The sequence below is a fragment of the Garra rufa genome, chromosome 3 (genome assembly GCF_049309525.1).
Source record: "Garra rufa chromosome 3, GarRuf1.0, whole genome shotgun sequence".
NCBI classification, from domain to species: Eukaryota; Metazoa; Chordata; class Actinopteri; order Cypriniformes; family Cyprinidae; genus Garra; species Garra rufa.
This window is the reverse complement of record NC_133363.1, coordinates 5,481,267-5,503,802: the sequence shown is the minus strand read 5'-3', so window position 1 is coordinate 5,503,802 and position 22,536 is coordinate 5,481,267. Positions and strand designations below refer to the sequence as shown.

The 22,536-nt window shown below is 35.9% G+C and overlaps 1 protein-coding gene across 5 annotated transcripts in view; it reads right to left on the bottom strand.

The window, feature by feature from the left end:
• Positions 1-8,379: 8,379 nt before the first annotated feature.
• Positions 8,380-22,536, bottom strand: part of ppargc1a (peroxisome proliferator-activated receptor gamma, coactivator 1 alpha) — a 46,858-nt gene continuing 32,701 nt past the window's right edge. For all 5 annotated transcript variants that reach the window (XM_073835603.1, XM_073835604.1, XM_073835606.1 and 2 more), the window contains 3 exons: positions 19,719-19,840; positions 17,634-17,785; positions 8,380-11,052 (listed from right to left, as the gene is read on the bottom strand). In XM_073835603.1, coding sequence (XP_073691704.1) covers positions 10,949-11,052; positions 17,634-17,785; positions 19,719-19,840 — 378 coding nt within the window. In that variant the 3' untranslated portion in view covers positions 8,380-10,948. The remainder of the gene's footprint in view (positions 11,053-17,633; positions 17,786-19,718; positions 19,841-22,536) is intronic.

Sequence of the window (22,536 nt, the reverse complement as noted above, 5' to 3'; positions counted from 1 at the left end):
CATGGCGAGCACTAGCAAATCGTTTAAGAGGTGTGTTGATCCGTGTCCTCGTTATTTGACACCTGATGACACACATGATCTTTGCGTATTTTGTTTGGGCGAAGAGCACGCACGCCAGAGACGATGACAGACTCCTAGCTGATGATGATGATGCGTTATCTCTGACATCATCAGATCCGGGAGCGAGTGCTCTTTTGGGTTCCACCCAAGAAGAACAGGAAGAGCTAGAGATGGATGAGGAGGCTGAGGCTGAATCCTCTCAGGCTTCCTGCCCTGCATAAGAAGAGCTGTTGGAGGTTATGGACCGCGCCACGGCCAGGCTTGACCTACCGTGGAAGCGGGCTAGAAAGGTAGTATCGCGAGGCCGCCTCGACGAGCGCTATCTTTCAGGCCATAACCACCCAGCTCCAGTGAGCCTCCCATTCCTTCCCGATCTTCATGTAGAGATCGAGAAGGTCTGGAAGAAGCCGTACTCATCCCGCATCCATAGTTCATCTATGGCGAACTATGCTAACATCGAAGGGTTGCGTGACCACAGCTATGAGAAGATGCCCCCTGTTGAAGAGACGCTAGCCTGCTATCTCTCCACGGGGCAGGCATCCTCTCTAAAGACTCCCTCTCTGCCTTCTCCGGCCCTGCAAGTAACATCTCGGTTGAATGGCAGAGCGTATGCAGCAGCAGGTCAGGCGGTGGGTGCATTGCACACCATGGCAGTGCTTCAAGCCTACCAGGCCGATCTGCTGAAAGACCTGGACAATGGTCAGGGTCTCTCCCCTGACCAGGTGGCTGAGCTCCGTCGCACCACAGATCTTGCTCTTCGTGCCACCAAGCAGGCCGCTACCCATATGGGTAGGGCTATGGGGGCTATGGTGGTTACGGAGAGACATCAGTGGGTGAACCTGGCTGATGTCGGGAGGAAAGAGAAGGGCTTTCTTCTCGACGCACCGGTTTCGCCATCTGAGCTTTTCAGTGCCTCCGTCGAGACGGTGGTCGAAAAGTTCAGAGAAGCGAAGACGCGCTCAGCTGCCTTCAAGTCCTTTATTCCTCGAAGGTCCAGGTCTCAGCCCGAACACCACAGGGGTCCTGCTCCGTCTCCTTCTGAGGAACAGAGGCGAGTGCAGAAGGCTAGTGTTGCATCCCGCGCCCCTCCTCCGCCTGCTGGCAGGTCTAGGAGGCGACGCGGGTCGAAGGGTGGCAGACAGGATTTGAGGGAAGTGATCCAAGCGAGACAACGCTCTCGCAAGGATCAGAGCAGTACGTAAAACTTTTGCCTTCCCTCTGTCCAGTCTGGTCACCATATTAATTCCCTATTAAGTCTCCATCGGGACTTCCTGCACTCCCCGGACCTATGATGTTCTTTGGTGGTTCTGCCTGCATAGAACCCTAATTTACTGATGGTCTGGAATCTATCGTTTAGGCGGTTTCTAAGGGAACCCGCCTTTTCAACACGCAGGGTGTTCTTATGGGTGAGTACGATCCATTTTTATTTTTAAAGTAAAAATAAGGGAACTTCATGCTGTCTCAGGCCTGTGTATGTTGTTTTCTTTTCTTCACAGAAGAAATACGACGAGTCTACGGCGGATGCTCCCCCTCTGATCCTATGGATTAAGGTTACGGCAGTGTTCGCCCTCTCCACGCCACAGGCCGTGCGGTAAACCAAACCCTTACAGCATATGTTAGACATAGGACTTCTGTCCTCTTCAAGGTAAGCTCCCTAAGTCTCTTTCTTAGGTTTGCCCTTGGCATGTTTAACGCTGTCCGTTGCAGGCCTATTTTAGGCTCTATGTCCTGATGAGGCAGGAACATAACTCCCTAATAGCGCCCCCTACGGGTGGATGGGCGTTTGGCCTGCGGGGTTAGGTTGCGTGTTGTGTTTATTCCTTAGGAAGGAATACGGATAATTCAACGGAGCACCCCTCCCTACCGGTCGCATGGTGGTGTTCGTCTGCACAACACTTATTCCAGCAGGGACAGCCTACAGATCAGGTTTCCAGCTTTGGGTCTTGATTCCAGTTTACTTTGGTGAACGCTCCCCGTTCTGCGGAAAGGGTTTTATGTAACTGAGTGTCACTCTGTGACTCATCTCAAGCCACCTCATTCTAGCCTGAGGGCTGAGGTAGTGCTTAATGTAGAATCTACACCCAGGCTGATGAATGCCTCCCTCTATGTGAGAAGGCTTGAGCATCCTTCGGTATTTAAACACCTTAGAAAGCTGACACCTTATGATCAATTCTCTCTCTTCAGGCCTCATTTCACTTCCCTTTTCCAGGAAAGGTTTTTACGAAGTGGTAAACCATAGGATGGTTTTTCCCCCTGACCTCGGGGTTAGGAAGCTGTCCTCATGATATAATTCTGGAGCTACCCAGAATTCTGTAAGGCAAACCAAACAGTGCTCCCCTTTCTGAGGAAAGGGTCCCTTAGAGCTTAAGAACTCACGTTCCTCCCTGTGCGCAGGGTTTTTGGAACTGACCTTATAGCTCCCCTAAGTCTAGGGTTCCCTTCAGAGCACCATCTCAGGGTGGAAAGTCTTCCTCCCTTCTTAGGGCGGGAATCTACCCTGGGTAGACTCTGAGAGTTACTACCTTCTACAAGGATGTTGGCGTGCCCCAATTTCTCAAGGGTTCACTGAATCAGAGCACCACTCCTTGGTGGCCGAGTTTCCTCCCTGTGCGTCAGGGTTAGGAGCTTGACCTTCATACTTCAGGTTTTTACTCTCCAGCCTTGGATTCTGGATGAATGCTCCCCTCTACGAAGGGTAACAGTAAGATCATTCGCTCCTGTTGGGTTACGCAGCTCCCCTTCTTTGGGAGGGGTCCTCTATGAGCGCCAACCCACCTTCGTGAGATTGCCGGACCTTTATAAAGGTCATGTGGACCGGGCTGTGCACGCTCCCCCTTCTCATTAAGGGTGCCCTGCGAGCAGTGCCCCCTTCTGGGGAGCGATCCTCCCTGTGGATCAGGGTTAGGAATTTGTCCTCCACTATCGTCCACTATTACAGGATGGTCTCAGCTCCATGTTTATCCCTGTTGACAGATAGCTTGCGAGCCTCTGTCCGGAGTAGGGTGCAGCATGGCAATCCCCTCATCATGAGGGTTATCCCCTTCTTCCGTCTCTTCAGACGGCATGGAGCTGATAGTGAAACCCCCTGGGAAAACACTCTCCTTAAATCCGATCATTTCGGTAAGCGTCCCACGCTATGCCTGGGCGTCTTTCTTAAAATTCACAAGAGTGGTAAGTGCACATACACCTGGGGCACTTTTATAAAATCCACGTGTGTGGTAGGTTCCCACCAAGTTTTGGGTTCTTCCTTAAACCCTTTATGGTATGGGTCACGCGTCTTGCCTCGTTACCTTTTATTGGAGTTGGCTTACAACCCTGGTCCCCTGGGTTCAACTCTTTAGATATCACTGTTGATATCTGCTGACCATCCACTATCAGGGCGTAACACTACTAGTGGCCCTTTGAACGGACCCAGGACAGGTTTGCTGCCCTCATATGAGAGCCAGTTCCTGAGGGAACTAGGCCCTATGTTGCGGTAGTTCCTTGTTCTGACAAGTCTAAGTTTCCATTGAAACTGAGCCGTTTCCCTCAGAAGGAATTAGTTTAATTCCAAGCCTAGAGCTGTGCCCTGGGTTCTAACCTATTCCAGGTAAGTGGGTAACAGTTCAGGCCTCTGGCCGTGGGGGATAACGTTTTGACAGCCGTCACCACATCCTAGTAGGGGCAATTCCTCTCAGAATTGTTGCTTAGTGCTCGCTGGCATAGCATGCACTCCCCTCAGCATGGCAGCGTGGGTATATCTGTTCCCCAAAGCGCCCTCTAGAGGACGCAGTGAGAGTTCCCTTCGAAAGGGAACGTCTCAAGGTTACGTATGTAACCTTGAGACGTTTTCTATTTGAATATATTGTAAAATTGTCTTTATTTCTGTGATGCAAAACTGAATTTTCAGCATCATTACTACAGTCTTCAGAGTCATGTGATCTTTTAGAAATGCTGATTTGCTGCTCAATTATTATTGGTGCTCAGTTATTAATAAGGATTCTTATAAAACAATTTTGTTGGTATCATTTTATTTTAGAAAGAACAGTGTTTATTTGAAATTGAATCTTTTGTAACATTTAAAATGTCTCAAAGGGTTATATGCTCACCAAGGCTGCATTTATTTAATCTAAAAGAGTAAAAAATGTTAAATATTATTACAATTTAAAATAACTGTTTCTATTTGAATATATAATAAAATGCAATTTATTTCTGTGATGCAATGCTGAATTTTCAGCATCATTACTCCAGTCTTTAGAGTCATACAATCCTTTAGAATTGCTGATTTGCTGTTCAATTATTATTTGGTGCTCAGTTACTAGTAAGGATTCTTATTAATGTTAAAAAAATTTTTTTTAGAAGCATTACAGAAAGAACAGTGTTTATTTGAAATTAAATCTTTTGTTATTGTTAAAATGTCTTTACTGTCACTTTTACATCAATTTATGCGCATTTGATGACTAAAAGCATTCATTTCTATTCAAATATCCAAAACCACAAACATTTGAATTAGTATATCATGGTTTCTGCAAAAATCTAAAGTAGCACAAATGTTTTCAACATTAATAATAATCAGAAATGATTCTTGAGCAGCAAATCAGCATATTAAAATGATTTGTGAAGGAAATTTCCTTTCCTTTCCTTCCTCTTTAGAAATAATTTTTTTTTAAATTCACATATTCATATTCTATTATTACTTTTCACTATTTTGAGTTACTGTAAGTAATGACAAGATTTTTATTTTATTTTATTTCATTTTATTTTTTACATCAAATACATATTTTTTGCTTTTAAAAAAGTCAGGAAAGAAAATTGTTAGCTTTAGTTTGGCATTCACATAACCAAAAGTGTAGAGCAAAGACAGATTTTCTGTGGTACAATAAAATACCTGCAAAATTATTTTTATTGCATCATGTAATAAAAAACAAATAATATTCTACGTGCTTATATTGTAAAATGTCATTTATTTCTGTGATGCAAAGCAAAATTTTTAGCATCATTACTCTCATCATTACAGTCTTCAGTGTCACATAATCCTTTAGAAATCATTCTAATATTCTGATTTGCTGCTTAGTTATTATTGGTGCTCAGTTATTAATAAAGGTTCTTATTATCAATGTTAAATACAGTTTTTGTGGAAGCATTTTTTTTTAATAGTAAGAACAGTGTTTATTAGGGGCCAAGCACAGAAGGTGCGAATGCACCTATTGAAACCATTGGCATTCTTCTTCTTCTTTTGTTTACGCTCTTGAGTCTATGGCAGCCCATAGAACCGCTTGTGGAAAAGTTGTGAAATTTGGCACACTCATAAAGGACAGTCTGAACTGTCGCCATAGCAAAATTGGAGTCTCTAACTCACAAAATCAAAATCAAAATTTGACCTTGGCTTTTGTTTCTTTTCTATTTTTAATTGTTTGAAAAACCTACTTTTTCGAACTTGTCCTTGTTGGTTTGTCTGATTTTCAGCTCAGATCGTCTTTAGACCATGCTGGCAAAAAAGTTATGGAATTCAAGTTGATTAGTCAAACCGTTCTTGAATAATGCGCAAACAAATTCTACGAAAAGCACACAAAAATGGATGTGAGGCTATATCTCTGCAACAGTTTAGCATATTGAGACCAAATATGGTGTATGTTATAAGAAGCATGACCTGATGCTACCTGCACAGTGCCACCTAGTGGTCAGGAGATATGAAAAATAGCTATTTTTGCTTATAATTTATCAATAGTTGTAATAGTAATATAAAAAAATGCTAATAACTTCTGATGAAAATGGCTTATTGTAATAAAAGTGATCTCAAAATATTCCTTGGGTCATGCCAAGAACATTGATACCAAATATGCCAAAATTGGCCAAACTTCCCGTCCGTCATTTTGATTATTGAAGAAAATCTACTGTTTTCGAACTCCTCCTAGACCATTGGTCCGATTTTCACCAAATTTGACTCGGATCATCTTCAGACCATGCTTTCGTGTCGATATATGAAACAGTTTTCATTTAACGCATCAACGAACTTGCTGGAAAGATGTCAAAGAGTATCTGAAGCTGTATCTCTGCAAAGCTTTTCACCAAATTTCGAATGTGGCATTGTCACCTCACACTGTTTACACCACATCAATTTGGTAACAGCGCCACCTATTGGTCAAGAGTAATAAACCATTGATTATGAAATTTCCAAAAATGCTAAATTAATATTTATAAAAAAAAAAAAAAAATAAATAAAAAAAATGCACTTTTGAGCCATTTTCGGAAGCAACACTTCTGCGGTGTGGACGTATTTCAGTATATCTGAGAAAGACCCATGGATAGCGATTTGCAAAACTTGAATGGCGAAAGTTCAAGAGGGGGTGTGTCTGCAGTTATGCGTGCAGTGATGAGAGCAGAGACAGACAGATGTAGCTTTCAGTGAGTGAAAAACAATGGCTTTACGTTGGTGTTACGTCGAAATATTTTAAAGACATGTCTTTTCTATATACTGTATTTTTATAAATATTTATGTTTTAAACCATGGAGGTGAGCCAATGGATAGCACACAAGCAACGGGAAAACTGCGCAATAAAGTAAAAGTAAAAACTGACAGTGATTTCAGCATCTGACGTGCATTTTCTCAGAGACAATGAATGAGAGACGATTATACTTCATATGCTGATATAAATTTAGTTCCCTAATATTTTTCTTGTGCCCTGAACATGGTGGGAAAAAAATAAAAAGTAAACATATTTTGTGTAAGGTTTGTTTTTGAAAGTCGGTTCTTGAAAAAAAGCTCTTAATTTTCATTGATGACAGCAGTGTTATTAGGGGTTAAGAAAGTCTTAATTATGATTTCAGGTGGTCTTAAATGTGGGGACTGAAAGACAAGAATTGCGATGACACTTCAAAAGGCTATCCATTGAATAAATATGAGCGCTGTACGTTTCAAAGTCATTTGCTGCGCTGCTTTGTATACTACCATTCTGACAGCGCCTCCTGCTGGAAGAGAAACACAGAGTTGTAATGTGAACTGATGGATCCACAAGATAATGTGTTGTAAAAAATTTAAAATATTAAACAATTTAAACAAAGGCAGTAAAATATATGTATATGTTATTTAAGTAATGTAATACTTGATTGATAATAATTGTTTAAATTAATATAATTGATTTATTCTTTGAAACTTTAATATTAATTTATGCAATTGCAATGCCTTGATTTTAGTAAGATTAATACACAGTCATAGCCATAAATGCAATGGTACTAATAATTGGCATAATTCTTTCGGTGTTTCGGTTTTCAGCCTTGGTTTCCTCTTTTTCGGTTTTCGGTTTCGGCCAAGAATTTTCATTTCGGTGCATCCCTACTAATAACTGTAGATTTCATCAGCTTATTGTAATGAAATTGGTCTCAAAATATTCCTTGGGTCATGCCGACAACATAGATACCAATTATACCATAGTTGGCCGAACTTCCTGTCCGCCATATAGATTTATGTTGAAAACCTACTTTTTCGAACTCTTCCTAAACTTTTGGCCTGATTTTCACCAAAATCGAGTCAGATCATCTTCAGACTGTGCTGGCAAAAAATTATGGATTTCATGTTGATAGATAAAACCGTTTTCATATAGCATTGCTACAAATTTTAGGCTTGATGCCAAAATGACTCTGAGGCTTTATCTCCGCAAAGCTTTGACATAATGGCACCAAACTTTGTGTGTGCCTTTGTCACCTCACACTAAACACACCACATCGATTTGAAAACAGCGCCACCTGTTGGTCAAAAGTGATAAGCCATTAAATCATATTACTAGTCGTTTTGACTAAAACCATTTTAAAATGGCTTCCTTTTACTCATTGTTGCAGTTGGTCTGGTGCTCCATGCCATGCTTTGCTCCTCATTTTCCCTTTGGTGTGCTTGACCCCGTAATTGCTAAAATTTTGCAATTGTTAATGTCTTTACTGTCACTTTTGATCAATTTAATGCACATTTGATGAATAAAAGCATTAATTTCTATTTAAATTTTCAAAACCACAAACATCAGAATGATAGTATATCATGGATTCATCAGTAATAATAATCAGAAATGTTTCTTAAGCAGCAAATCAGCATATTAAAATGATTTCTAAAAGATCATGTGACACTGTAGACTGGAGTAATGATGCTAAAAATGCAGCTTTGCATCATTTTATTTTAAAATATATTACAATAGTAAAAAGCTATTTTATATTATATTAATATTTCACCATTTTAAATATTTTTACTTTGTTTAAACAAGTAAATGCAGCCTTGGTGGGCAGATGCACTCATTTGAGTGACCATTTTTAACTGTATTTGGTTTGGAAGCACAAGAAAAAGGAGGGGAATAATAAATTAGACACAATTCCCTTTATTGGCATGGTGAGGCTGATGAAAACTACACATAAAAAAGAAAATTCACAACAAAGATTGTACAATACGTACAACTACAAAGGCATTGGTTAGGACTCAGCAGAAGGCAACATGGATAGGAGACAGATAGAAGATAACAGCCAAACACAGTCCCCTTGACCCCCAATACACACACACTCTATCAAATCCACACACAAACAAAACCACACACAGCCTCATTTAGATAGATCTGCTTCTTTATGGAAACAAAAACAAACAAAAAATCATCCAAAGCGGTGGCAAATCCTTCAGTAGTTTTTACTATGGTAAAAAGTCTGCCACTCCAAAAAGATACACCCCATCGGGTATCGTAACATATTGCTACAGCAATTTACAAAGCGGTTTTGCAACAGACACGTTGCAATGAATAAAGCCACACATATCGAACGCGACATGACTCCGTACCCAAGCTCTGTGCAGAAAATAATGCCTCTTTCAGTGCAGAAACCGGACGCTTATGCTGTGGTTCTTTTAATATGGGTTTCTCATTCAAAAACACAACAAAACTTGTCTTTAAATGACAAAGAAAGGTTACTTCAAGTGTCAGTGACAAAGGTCTGTCGTATTCGGGCGATTTGAATTATTTACAGTTCCTCTGAGGTACCTTCAAACCACAGCAAAGACAAAAATAGCTCTCGCTTTGGAAAGAGACTAGATCTCATAGATGCAATTTTTGGCTTTTTAACCCTTTAAGTCATTGCTTGTATTGAGTTTTTACTTGGTTCACACTCACACATACACACACGAGCTGCATTCACAAGCTATTTCTCTTTCCGACGGCGCTCTGACGATCTTTGTCGAGGCACTGGAATGGATCCTTCCGCTTGGACAGAGTCTGGGTAATTTGCCATGTCTAAAACCATACAACAACATGAGCTAAAATACAGCTTTGAAAAATAATTTATTGCTTTTTTTAAATTATCATTATTTTTTTAAATTCACATTTTATTACTTTTAATTATTTTGAGTTATTGTGAGTAATGACAAGATTAGCATCATTATATATATATATATATTAGATTTTTTTTTTTTTTTTACATCAAATACATCTTTTTTTCTTCTTTTTAAAAAAGTCAGGAAAGAAAATTGTAAACTTTAGTTTGGCATTCACATAATCAAAAGTGTGGAGCAAAGACACAGATTTTCTGTGGTACAACAAAATACCTGCAAAATTATTTTATTGCTTCATGTAATAAAAAAAGAGATGAAAAAGGGGGATGAAAGTGTTTCAGAGCTAGAAAAACAAATGAGTTTGGAGCAGCAAAGTTCATCATGAGCCTAAAATGTGATCATACAATAGGTTCTATCTCCGAAGGCATATATAAAAACGATATTTCCTTTAAATTTACATCCTTTCCAGTGATTGTTGAATAACAAATAATATAAATAGCAAAATTTGTAAGGCGCATCACGGGAGATGGCTGCCATAAATATTTCGATTAGAATACTGAGATAAATACATAAATAAGCATGAGTAATTCTGTGTTAGAAGAGTAATCATCTCTTTGTGAAAGTGTATTATCAAACAGGAACGATAACAATGATTCGTGTGCACAGAGAAATTAAATAAAAGCTCTTGATTTCTTCAAGACATAAAGGATAAAAAAATATCTCAGGGCTTATCTTTTTTCCTTTTCTTTTTTTACACAATAGTGAACATAAACTCTATCTTACACACTGTATGTATATACGGAAAACACTGAGTTAGAAACTTTGAAATCAGATGAAACTGCACGTGGAGTTTTAAAACCAAATAGAAAAACAAAAACAAAAACTGTTGCATGCTCCTCCAAAAAAGAGCCGTAAATCTCCGTACATATTTTTTACAATCAAATCACGTCATCTAAACGCCATGTAGGATATACATCATCGTAATGACTACGGATCAACATTCTCGATTAAGAAAATTTCCTCTTAAAAAGGCTGCAGTTTACAGTGCATAGCTGTAACAAACAAAGACCGCTGATATGCACATCAAATAAAAATATTCGTTTTGTAAATAGGCGACTACACCCCCCCTCCCCCAACTTCGCGAATGTAGACGACGTTACCTTGAACATCCGAGAGATTTGCCCCAAACAGTGTAACACCACATCCAAACACCAGATTAAAAAAGGAACAGAAAAAGCCCACAAAAATAAACTCCAAACAATAAAAACAGACTGAACGAGCTGCACTCTTCACCTCTCAAAAGCACCGAGGGTGATGCCAACTCTGACAAAGATTCGTGTCTCTTCCAGAGCCTCGCGCAGCACGCGGATCTGTGTAGTCCCACAGGTAAAAGTCTCTCCTCGGCGTTGCAGCAGCTGGGTTCATGTAAACTTTGCTTGCAGATATACATGTATATCCCTTCATATACGTAGAGCTTCTTCATCCACATATATATATACTCTTTCCGCTTAGATAAAGTGTAAAACGTCTTGTAGTCTTGTATTCAAAGAACAGAAACAACAGTGAGGTATTGCAAATCCCTCTCTTCGCAGCCAGCCGGTGCAGCGGTGCAGCTCATTACCTTCTCAGGCTATACTGGGCCTCTCGCAACAAGCTGTCAAAATCCATGGAGTCGTACTTGCTTTTAGTGGAGGCTGGATCAAAGTCGTCAGAATGGGAATCTGAAAGAAGAAAATGGCACATTTCAACATCTGTGGAAATCAAAGAAGCTGGCCTCATTTTAGGTGCTACAGTGTGTTACTTGTTCTGCGAGAGCTGCTTTGTATGGAAGTCTGTTTCTGCCACATGCATAACAAAACTTGCTTTGGTAAGTCAATTATGGGATAAAAAGTCATAAGCAATTTTATGCCATCATTTTGCTTTTCATGTCAGAAACTTGACTTTTATCTCATTGAATGTCAATTTCAGCTCTTTGTCGTAATAATGACATTTTAGCATAATTTTGACTCATAATTGCAACTTGGCTCATAATTATGATTTAGTATGTCTTTTTAGTATTATTATTATTTAGTATTTCATAATCTCAATTTATCTCATAATCATGAAATATAGTCAATTTAGACAAAGTTTTGACACTTAGTTGAGACTTCTGCAAGAGCTGCTTTGTATGGAAGTCTGTTTCTGCCACATGCATAACAAAACTTGCTTTGGTAAATCAATTATGAGATAAAAAGTCATACTTATGACAATTTTGCAATTTTATGTCATAATTTTGCCTTTCATGTCAGAATCTTGACTTTTATCTCATTAAATTAATGTCAATTTCAGCTCTTTTAGTAATAATGACATTTTATCATTATTTTGACTCATAATTGCAATTTATCTCATAATTATGATTTTGTATGTCTTTTTAGTATTATTATTATTTAGTATTTCATAATTTCAACGTATCTCATAATCATGAAATGTAGTCAATTTAGACATAATTTTGACACTTTGTATGGAAGTCTGTCTCTGCCACATGCATAACAAAACTTGCTTTGGTGAATCAATTATGAGATAAAAAGTCACAAGTGAGCCGTAATTTTGCTTTTCATGTCAGAATCTTGACTTTTATCTCATTGAATTAATGTCAATTTCAGCTCTTTGTCGTAATAATGACATATTATCGTAATTTTGACTCATAATTGCAACTTACCTCATAATTATGATTTAGCATGTATTTTTAGTATTATTATTATTTAGTATTTCATCATCTCAATTTATCTCATAATCATGAAATATAGTCAATTTAGAGATAGTTTTGACACTTAGTTGAGACTTCTGCAAGACCTGCTTTGTATGGAAGTCTGTTTCTGCCACATGCATAACAAAACTTGCTTTGGTAAATCAATTATGAGATAAAAAGTCATAAGCAATTTTATGCCATCATTTTGCTTTTCATGTCAGAAACTTGACTTTTATCTCATTGAATGTCAATTTCAGCTCTTTGTCGTAATAATGACATTTTAGCATAATTTTTACTCATAATTGCAACTTGGCTCATAATTATGATTTAGCATGTATTTTTAGTATTATTATTATTTAGTATTTCATAATCTCAATTTATCTCATAATCATGAAATATAGTCAATTTAGACAAAGTTTTGACACTTAGTTGAGACTTCTGCAAGAGCTGCTTTGTATGGAAGTCTGTTTCTGCCACATGCATAACAAAACTTGCTTTGGTAAATCAATTATGGGATAAAAAGTCATAATTATGACAATTTTGCAATTTTATGTCATAATTTTGCCTTTTATGTCAGAATCTTGACTTTTATCTCATTAAATTAATGTCAATTTCAGCTCTTTTAGTAATAATGACATAATTGCAATTTATCTCATAATTATGATTTTGTATGTCTTTTTAGTATTATTATTATTTAGTATTTCATAATTTCAACGTATCTCATAATCATGAAATGTAGTCAATTTAGACATAATTTTGACACTTTGTATGGAAGTCTGTCTCTGCCACATGCATAACAAAACTTGCTTTGGTGAATCAATTATGAGATAAAAAGTCATAAGCAATTTTATGCCATAATTTCGCTTTTCATGTCAGAATCTTGACTTTAAATTAATCTCATTAAATTACTGTCAATTTCAGATCTTTGTCGTAATAATGACATTCTATCACAATTTTGACTCATAATTGTAAATTATCTCATAATTATGATTTAGCATGTCTTTTTAGTATTATTATTTATTATTTCATAATCTCAATTTATCCCATAATCATGAAATGTAGTCAATTTAGACATAATTTTGACACTTAGTTGAGACTTCTGCAAGAGCTGCTTTGTATGGAAGTCTGTTTCTGCCACATGCATAACAAAACTTGTATTGGTAAATCAATTATGAGATAAAAAAAAACATAATTATGGCAATTTTATGCCATAATTTTGCCTTTCATGTCAGAATCTTAACTTTTATCTCATTGAATTCATGTCAGTTTCAGCTCTTTGTCGTAATTATGACTTTTTATTATAATGTTGACTCATAATTGCAACTTATCTCATAATTAGTCTCGTAATCGCAATTTTGTCAGTCTGGACGTTTTATCTCATAATTTGGATTTATGTCAGAATCTTGACTTTTTATCTCAAAATGATGTATGGATTTAGTATGTCATAATCTCAATTTATCTCATGATTATGACATTTTGTCAATTGAGACTATCTCATTATTTGCTTTTTGTAAATTTCGAACTTTTATGTCAATAACACATTTTTATCTCATAATTTTTCCCATAATTTAGACTGTCATCATTTCAACTTTTTATCTCATAATTATGATTTAGTATGTCATAATCTCAATTTATCTCATGATTATGACATTTTGTCAATTGAGACTATCTCATTATTTGCTTTTAGTAAATTTCGACCTTTTATGTCAATAACACATTTTTATCTCATAATTTTTCCCATAATTTAGACTGTCATCATTTCAACTTTTTATCTCATAATTATGATTTAGTATGTCATAATCTCAATTTATCTCATAATTATGACATTTTATCAATTGAGACTTTCTCATCATTTTCTTTTTGTAAATTTTGACTTATGCCAATTATGCATTTTTATCTCATAATTTGGATTTATGACAGAATCTTAACTTTAATTACATAATTATGATTTAGTATGTTATGATCTTGATTTATAGTTCTGATATTTTGTCAGTTGAGACTACCTCAATATTTTATATTTGTAAATTTTGAATTTTATGTTAGTTACACATTTTTAATAAAACAAAAATTCTCATAATTTAGGCTTTCATCATTTCAACTTTTTATCTCAAAACTATGATTATGTCATAATCTCAATTTATCTCATAATTATGACATTTTGTCAATTGAGACATCTCATCAGTTTCTTTTTTTATAATTTTTGATTTTTGTCAATTACACATTATCTCATAGAGTTGTCAGAATCTTGACGTTTTATCTCATAATTTACTTAATGTCTGTTTCAATATTTTATTTCATAATTTTGACTTAGTATCTCATATTTTTTATATCATGATTTACCAAAGCAGTTTTTATGTGCACTCACATTTTTTCTAGAAAATGTTGTAAAACTTGTTTAAAACCATATGAAACGGACATGAACACAAAGAGCACATCTCTAAAAACCTTGTGCATGTGTCTTAAATCAGTTTTTAATTGATTTTGAAGAATAAAGAAGACTTTGTCACTGCGGGTCAGTATTATACAATATTTTATATTGTATTCTAAAATGCAGAGGTTGTCTGTTTAAAACCCAACAAATCATCTTCCAAGCCTCCATTTCAACCTCTGGTGAAATAAACTTCTCCACTGTCTTGAACCGCCTAGTTTTAATAATTAAACAGTCAGAAGCAACTTCCAGAAGATGAGAACCCAACGACCATTACACATACAGTTTGATTCGCATCCAGGATAACAAATACGGCTGTCTTATCTCTAGTGGCAGACAGCTTCACAAATGGTGCCCTCACATGCACAGCGGCACAGTCGGAGCACGTGAGAAATGGGAATGACCGTGGCATGCAGGAGATGCCAGTCGTGATCTAATACTATGGCTAAGGGGAGAACGGTGTCATGCCGTGCACCTTGAAAGATGAAAAATGCCCCCGCGCTCTACTTAGAACTAATGGACGGTGTCTCGGAAAACAAGGAGGAAGAGAAAAGCAGAAGATTGAGAGGAAGGTTTTGAGGCGGCTGTGGCATGGCATCATTCTAGTCACTTGCTTCTTCGTCCCGCCATTGCCACTTCATCTGAACCTGTCTCTGCGCTTTAGCCTACACTCACCGTAAAACCCAGCGTCTAGCGAAAAGCCTCAAGAAAATGAAGGTCAAGCCATTTATCTGTCCTGAAGCGGGGGTAGATTCCCAAATACAATGACTCTGCTATATGGCCCTTGACCAAAGCTTCCGCGCTCACCTTTGGAGAGCGTATTATGTCCACAATCTCAATACCTTTGGCCTTACCCTGAGCTTTTGAAATGCACGCTAATGTCCTCATTATTGGAGCGAAAGTGCTTTTGTTCCTTTCCATTGACCTGCAGCGCCATCAATGCCACTGAGACGGATCATCCCAACGTCCCGAGCATTAAATGTCCCTGACCGAAGTGGAGCATTGACTAAATATTGAAGCGCACCATCGTTCTCCAGCATCCCATTTTTCCTGTTATAACAGGAAGTAATAATCTCACGTTGCATGTTGCTGCATCTCCCCTTCACTAAAGGCGCTGCCCTTAGGATTCAATTCCTTTGCCTCCTATCTCGTCCCTTCCCCCAAAAGACACTTTTTTCCCCTTTGGGTGGAGATGATGATTGCTTATTACTGCCACAATCCTATCACAGGCATCATGGGTGGAAAAAAGCCCCATAACATTTTACAGAGGAATTTGTCACTCAGAGATCCATCAATCTGATCTAGATTGTCACCTTGGTAATCCTGAACAGAGGCCTTGGTGCATATGAAACGAAAGCATGGGTGCCTAAAAGCCTTTGGGGAAGAGGGTGATGGGATGAGCGCGAAAGAAAGAAATGCATCAGCTGCTTCATATTAATACATATTATAATATGTATTTATATTTTAAATTAGTTTATTTAGTTGTCAGTTTTCATTTTAATTTTAGTAATTTTATGTGCTTTTGTTGCTTTTACCAAAAACTTTACCAAAACAGACTAAAATTATATATATCAGAGGAAAATACAATGTTTTTTTTCTAATTTTATTACATGCTTTTGTTAATTTCCTAGTTTAATTTATTTATTATTATTATTATTATTATTATTATTAGTTCATCTAATATTCATATTTTATTTTAATTCAGCTTTATTTCTTTTAACAAAAAAGAAATAAAGATGAGATTGTTTTCCTTTATTTATTTATTTATTTATTTGAGATTTTAAGTTTTTGTTTAATTATTATTTCTATTTAGATTTCTATTTAGCTTTATTTTTTATTTAAGTTTTAGCTTTGGTAATTTTAGTACTTCATTTTAAACTTATTTTCAGTTATATAGTAATATTTATATTTTATTTTATTTCAGCTTTGCAATTAACCAAAACCGTCTAATATTTTATTTTATCTTATTTGTTTTATTTTATTATTTATTTTTCAGCTTAACAATGACAACACTGGAAACAAAGGAAAATACAATATTTTGTCATTTTATTACTTGCTTTTGTTGATTTTTTTGAGATTTTGAGTTTTTCATCTAATATTCATATTTAATTTATTTCAGCTTTATTTCATTTAAGAAAAAAATATTTTAGTTTTATTAAACAATAACAACATTGGAGACGATAAAAAGAAAATACTTTTTGTTGTTGTTGTTATTTTATTACATGCTTTGGTTGATTTTCTTGATTTATTTATTTGAGATTTTAAGTTTTTGTTTAATCTAATATTTATATTTTATTTTATTTATTTCAGATTTGCAATTAACCAAAACAGTTGTCTCCAGTGTTGTTATTAAATGTAACTACATTTTTTTTAGTTACATTTAATAACAACACTGGAGACAACAGAGGGAAATACTTTATTTTATTTATTTTATTACATGCTTTTGTTGATTTCATTGATTTCCTTCATTCATTCATTCCTTCATTCATTCACTTATTCATTTATTTGTTTTAATTGATTTCTATTTAGCTGCATTTTTATTTGAGTTTTAGTTTTGGTAATTTTACTACTTGATCTTAAATTTATTTAATTTTATTCCAAGGCAACATCTATTTTATTTTTAAGTTTAAGTTTAAGTTTTTCATCTAATATTTAAACTTTATTTTATTTCAGCTTTATTTTAATTAACAAAAACAATTGTAGTTCTATTTAACAGTATCCACTGCTGGTCAACTAGCATGGCTGAGAATAGGAGAGTATAGAGATTGGCGGATGGAGATGAAGCTGTTTATGAATCAGTCATTTGCTGACAGAGCTCTTCCTCTCATTTCTCTTTTCCGTCTATCTCTTTCTGCAGGCTACTCACTCCTCAGTGTCATGATGAGGACTTGATGTTGTTTAACATCCCAGCAGCAGGCCGTTTTTTGAAGAGTAGGATGATGGAACGTGACCTTGCTCTCCAAACCAATCCCTACACTTTTTTACATCCCACATAAACCATCCAGAGCACCAAAGCTTGTATACAGGTACAGCAGCAATACTACATAGAGAATTCCCACTATTTGCTTTCCTAGCAGTTTTTCATTCTGTTTTAAGGTGTTGGTTTTTATCTGTTGTGTAGAATTGCAGCCAGCCTATGTACTTACCTAAGTCTGTGTAATTCGATTTACTGTACTGCTTTTGTCCACCAAGGCAGAGCTCAAAGTGAGGCTCATTCAACCTGCGCAAGGTGTGTCCATTCTCAAGGGCAGCGAGTGCATCACAAGTGTAGCGGTATGTGATGAAGCCAAAGTTATCCCTGGGTTGAAAAACAGAAAAGGAAGTGTCAGTGGAAGAAAGTACAGGAACTATGTGTGCTTCTTTCAGCTGCCATTCAAAATGGAACCAATAAGGGCCAGATTTACTAATATTAGTGTGATACTGCAGTACCATAAAAGCACAGATGGAAGTGGAAAGTGATCTACTGATCTACAATGTACCCCTCTGATGCTTTTCACATCGTGGTCAAAACTTAATTGAGAAAAAAAAAATTAACGCACTATATATTATTTTTTTACTAAGGTTTTTACATTTTGGATATTTAGGGGATTTCATGGTACTAAATTGAATTTGAGTATTTCTAACTTAATCTGTTGTAGATCTTTAATTCTTTGGAATTCTTTTGAAGAAGACACCTATTTGCCAGATTATTGCTAAACCCTTATGAAAATTACCCATGGTTTTACTAAAAATAGAACCAAAAAAAAAAAACATGAATACTATAGTTAAACCATGGTAACCACAAGCTAACCATGGTTAATTATTATGAAAAATGCATAAAAATAAAAATTTTATATTTTGGAAAAAAAAAAAAAAAAAAAGCTAAAAGCCTTTGGGGAAGAGGGTGATAGAATGAGTGCGAAAGAAAGAAATGCATCAGAATGGGACAGAGAGAGACGACCATTCTTTTTATTTTTGTGTCATATTATAATATTTATTAATGTTTTCAATTAGCTTAGTTTTTGTTTTAATTGAATTTTTTTTTTAATCTATTTATCTATTTAGCTTTATTTTTATTTCAGTTTTAGTTTTGGTAATTTTAGTACTTCATCTTAAACCTATTTTATTGTAGTTATTTTGTCTATTTTTTTATCTAATATTTATATTTTATTTTATCTCAGGTTTGTAATGAACCAAAACATTCAAATATTTATTTTATTTTATTTTAACCATATTTCAATGAAAATAGTTTTCATTTTATTTTACAATAATAAAACATGAAAATGTGTTAATTTTTGGTAAAATATGGTAGTTTTGCTTTTGTTGATTTTTACATATATATATATATATATATATATATATATATATATTCTCTCAATAGAATTAGCTTATTTTTATTTAAGTTTTAGTTTTGGTCATTTTAGTATTCTTAAACTACTTTTATATTTTACATGAAATATGTATTTTGCAAAAAAAAATAAAATTTATAAAATTAATTAAAGCTGTATGAAATCAAAGCCATGAATCTAATCTAAGTTAATCCATATTTTAAATTTGATATCTAAAAAAAATTAACTTCAAATAAAATATAGTTTGGGCACAGTACCAAACATTTCCACTAGATAAAATTCACATCCCATTCATTTCCAAAATTGTAATTTTTTGGTCAAAAATGACCAAACAGCACAACAGGGTTAAAGAAAACAGACGCACTTGGTTCATTTACTTAATGACAAATGCAAACCACCAAGAGCAGCATGCATGGAATCAGATGCATGGAAAAATACTAACATGAAAGGCACAAAATGGGTTAAAACATGAATTTTGGGGCATTAAATAATTGTGCAATTACCAGTAAATTGACTAATGCAAACACAAAAATTTTGCATCTGAAAGGTAAACTCCTACAAATGCCAATGCAATAAGGTCAGCCGCAAAATTAACTGCATCCATGCCTTTCAGTATGAGTCTTTAGTAAAGCCAGATAGTAGTTTTTTTAGTAAATGTGGCCCTAAATATGTGACTTCTCACTTTCTGTTTTGGCATAACTCTATTTGTATTCAAACAGGCATTTGCATGTGCAATCAAAAGCAGTTAAGTCTGCTTTACTAATCACCGTCCACTGGCCACAAGTACGTCATTAGCTAGATTTAGAAGATTCCTTTTATGCAGAAGGAAAATATTGACTCCCTTTCACCATTTGACGCTCTCACAATCCCGAAAAACACACAGACGCAGGCGCACGGTCTTACCCGTCATGTCTCAAGTTGACTGTGCACTCCTCAATCTCGCCGAACACTTCAAAGCGGCGTTTGAGCTCTGTGCGTGTGCTGTTGGTGCGAAGACGTCCCACATACACCACTCGCCTCTCCTCCTGGTCATAAAGGGAACGAGAGAGAAGAGATTAGTCTAACATAGTGCTTCTGCTTTCTTTTTTCCCTCTTCCCCCTCTCCTTGACTTCTCTCAACCTCACCCCATGACTGTAATTAACATCCACCACTGTGGGAAAGCCAAGAACAGTCTGGAGGAAATGGCTGGAGGACTCTCCTTTATCTTTTTCACTCTGTTTTGTGTGTGCGTGGACAAGAAGCAGCTACACCGAAAGAGCCGGACTCTCTCTTAAACGTTGGCTGTCTGTGGGATTGTGCAAACAGGATGAGGAAATCATATTATAGAGCTATGATACAATATAACTTTGGTCTCTGTTGATTTTATAGCAAAATTTGTATCAACTAAAAGTGTTTTGAGCTTTAGAAATGCTGCAGATGTTTTTTGGATTGCGAAATGGAGTCTAAATCTCTTCTACAATATGTGCAGAATCTGCAGGTTGATGACTTTCATCAATCTTTTACCATCGACTGTGTTTACAACTAGAGCTGGGCGATACTGCTAAAAAAAAAAAATCATCTCAATATTTTTCAGTGTTTTGACATATATTCAATATATCTCTTGATATTTATGTTTTTATTGCGGAATGGTTTAAGGGGTACCTTTAAAACCAAACAGCATCATTGAACTATTTTTTTTTATGTCATGTAATATTATGTAATTATTTTTAATTGTTTGTGCTTAATTAATTTATGAAAAATACGGTGAACATTTTTAAAAGATAACACATAGAATCAAATTTCTGAAAATGGATAGGATGCAAAACTAGAATATTGAACTGAAATTTAAGAAATAAAAAGTTAGATTAGGGAAAAAATATTCACTATTTGAGTTTTTCCTCAATAAACTCCTAATTTGCTGCTCATTAACCCTTAAATGCATGAATGTTTTGCCGATCATCATTACATAATTTGGTCTTTATCGACCGGACCTATATATCCAGAACGGATGGATCTCTAACTTACGCAATAGCAAACAACTCTCTTGATACTTTAAGAACAATTACAGAAGAATAAAATAAAGCATATTTGTTTTGAAATACCTTTTGAAACTTAGAAGAGATCAATTTGAGCAGATGATTTTTCGACCGCCATCATCCTCAGTACATTTAGCATCTGGCTGATCCCAACCATATTTCAAAACTATCGTTTTCAATTATTATTAAGTCAATATTTTGATCGGTGGCAGCTTGTTAACCACATCCACCATTAAATACCAGTGATATTTATATTTTACTGCATACAGTACTTGCTCTGCAGTAAAGCCATTCAAACCAGTTCAATTTTTGTTTTATGCCTATGATAGTTTTGAGTGAAACATCACATCATCATTGTCTATTAAACAGCCAACTTGAGGAATAAAGGTGTATTGCATGCATTTAATCATCAGATATTTGCATATTTTTGCACACAAAAATCTATAGTGACTCTATACACTTTTTTACAACAGAAATGATCAGAAAACACACATTCTTTTGTATTTTGTTAATTTTGTTGGAGAGGGGAGTGAATAACGTTCCGGGTCGCTAAAGACCCGAGGTATGCATTTAAGAGTTATAGTTAATAAAATAGTTGTTGATCTAAAATATTGTAATTTACAATAAGTACTAATAAACAATAAGCTAGTAATATGCATGCTAATAAGCAACTAGGTAATAGTGAGGATTTGTCCTTTTCTTATGATAAAATTAATAATGTTTTTCCAAATAATACTGTTCAAATGCCTAAATGCCATTCATGCCAAGCAGCTCATGGCATTAAATTAGAAATCAGGAGATGTGCGGCCACAGGTGTGCATTTATCATCAGTTTTAGCCACAGGCTACTATCACTTTGTTCCATTATTCAATGAAGCACAAGAGAGAACACATAGATTGAGAAAACGTAAAGACCCCACCAGGCTGAATACATAAAATGGAGGTATTTAATTCAGTTTGCTAATCTTGAGACAAAACACAAGCCTCAGGCCTTATTACGTGGCATTATTTATTCATATGCTCATGTACCTGCCATTATGTGTGACAAAATATACTTCTGATCCTCAACAATAACCAGAGGTCTCTTGTAAGTCATACATAAAATTATGATACAAACCTACCAGCCCTCCACAGAGTCATAATTCACCCGTGTACATGATGTCACCGTGTCACAACAACAACTACAGCTACAACAAAAACCTACAAATTAGCCAGAACACCTGGGAGGGTCGTTGGTTTTTTGCATTTCCTCTGAAGCTCCCCTCGCGCTTCCATCATGTACAATAGGAGACAAAAGTGTTTGCTGAATTGGTGGTTTTGTTGCTGACAGCTGATAAATGCGGTGAGCTTTTAAAGATGACACCCTGAGACTAGCGCTTCATATGAAGCTCTCACATCCTTTGCCCCCCCAAAACCTCTTCTGACAGCTCAGCCGCCGCTGCTAGTAATTGTCTCGCTGCCGCAGAACACGGAGAAAAGAGAAAAAAGGGGGGGGAAAACGTACGCCGGGGCCGAGTCATGCGTGCATTATTTGACGTGTGCATTTATCAGTGAACTGAGTTGGAAAGCCGTCTCATTTCACAGTCTGGTCAGGCACAGCGAGAGAGAACAAAACTGATATTTCATCTCGGAGAACTGCATTTCAAATATGTAAGTGTTCGAAATTAAACTGCTCATTTTGAGCCCAAGTATTAACATACCTTTGA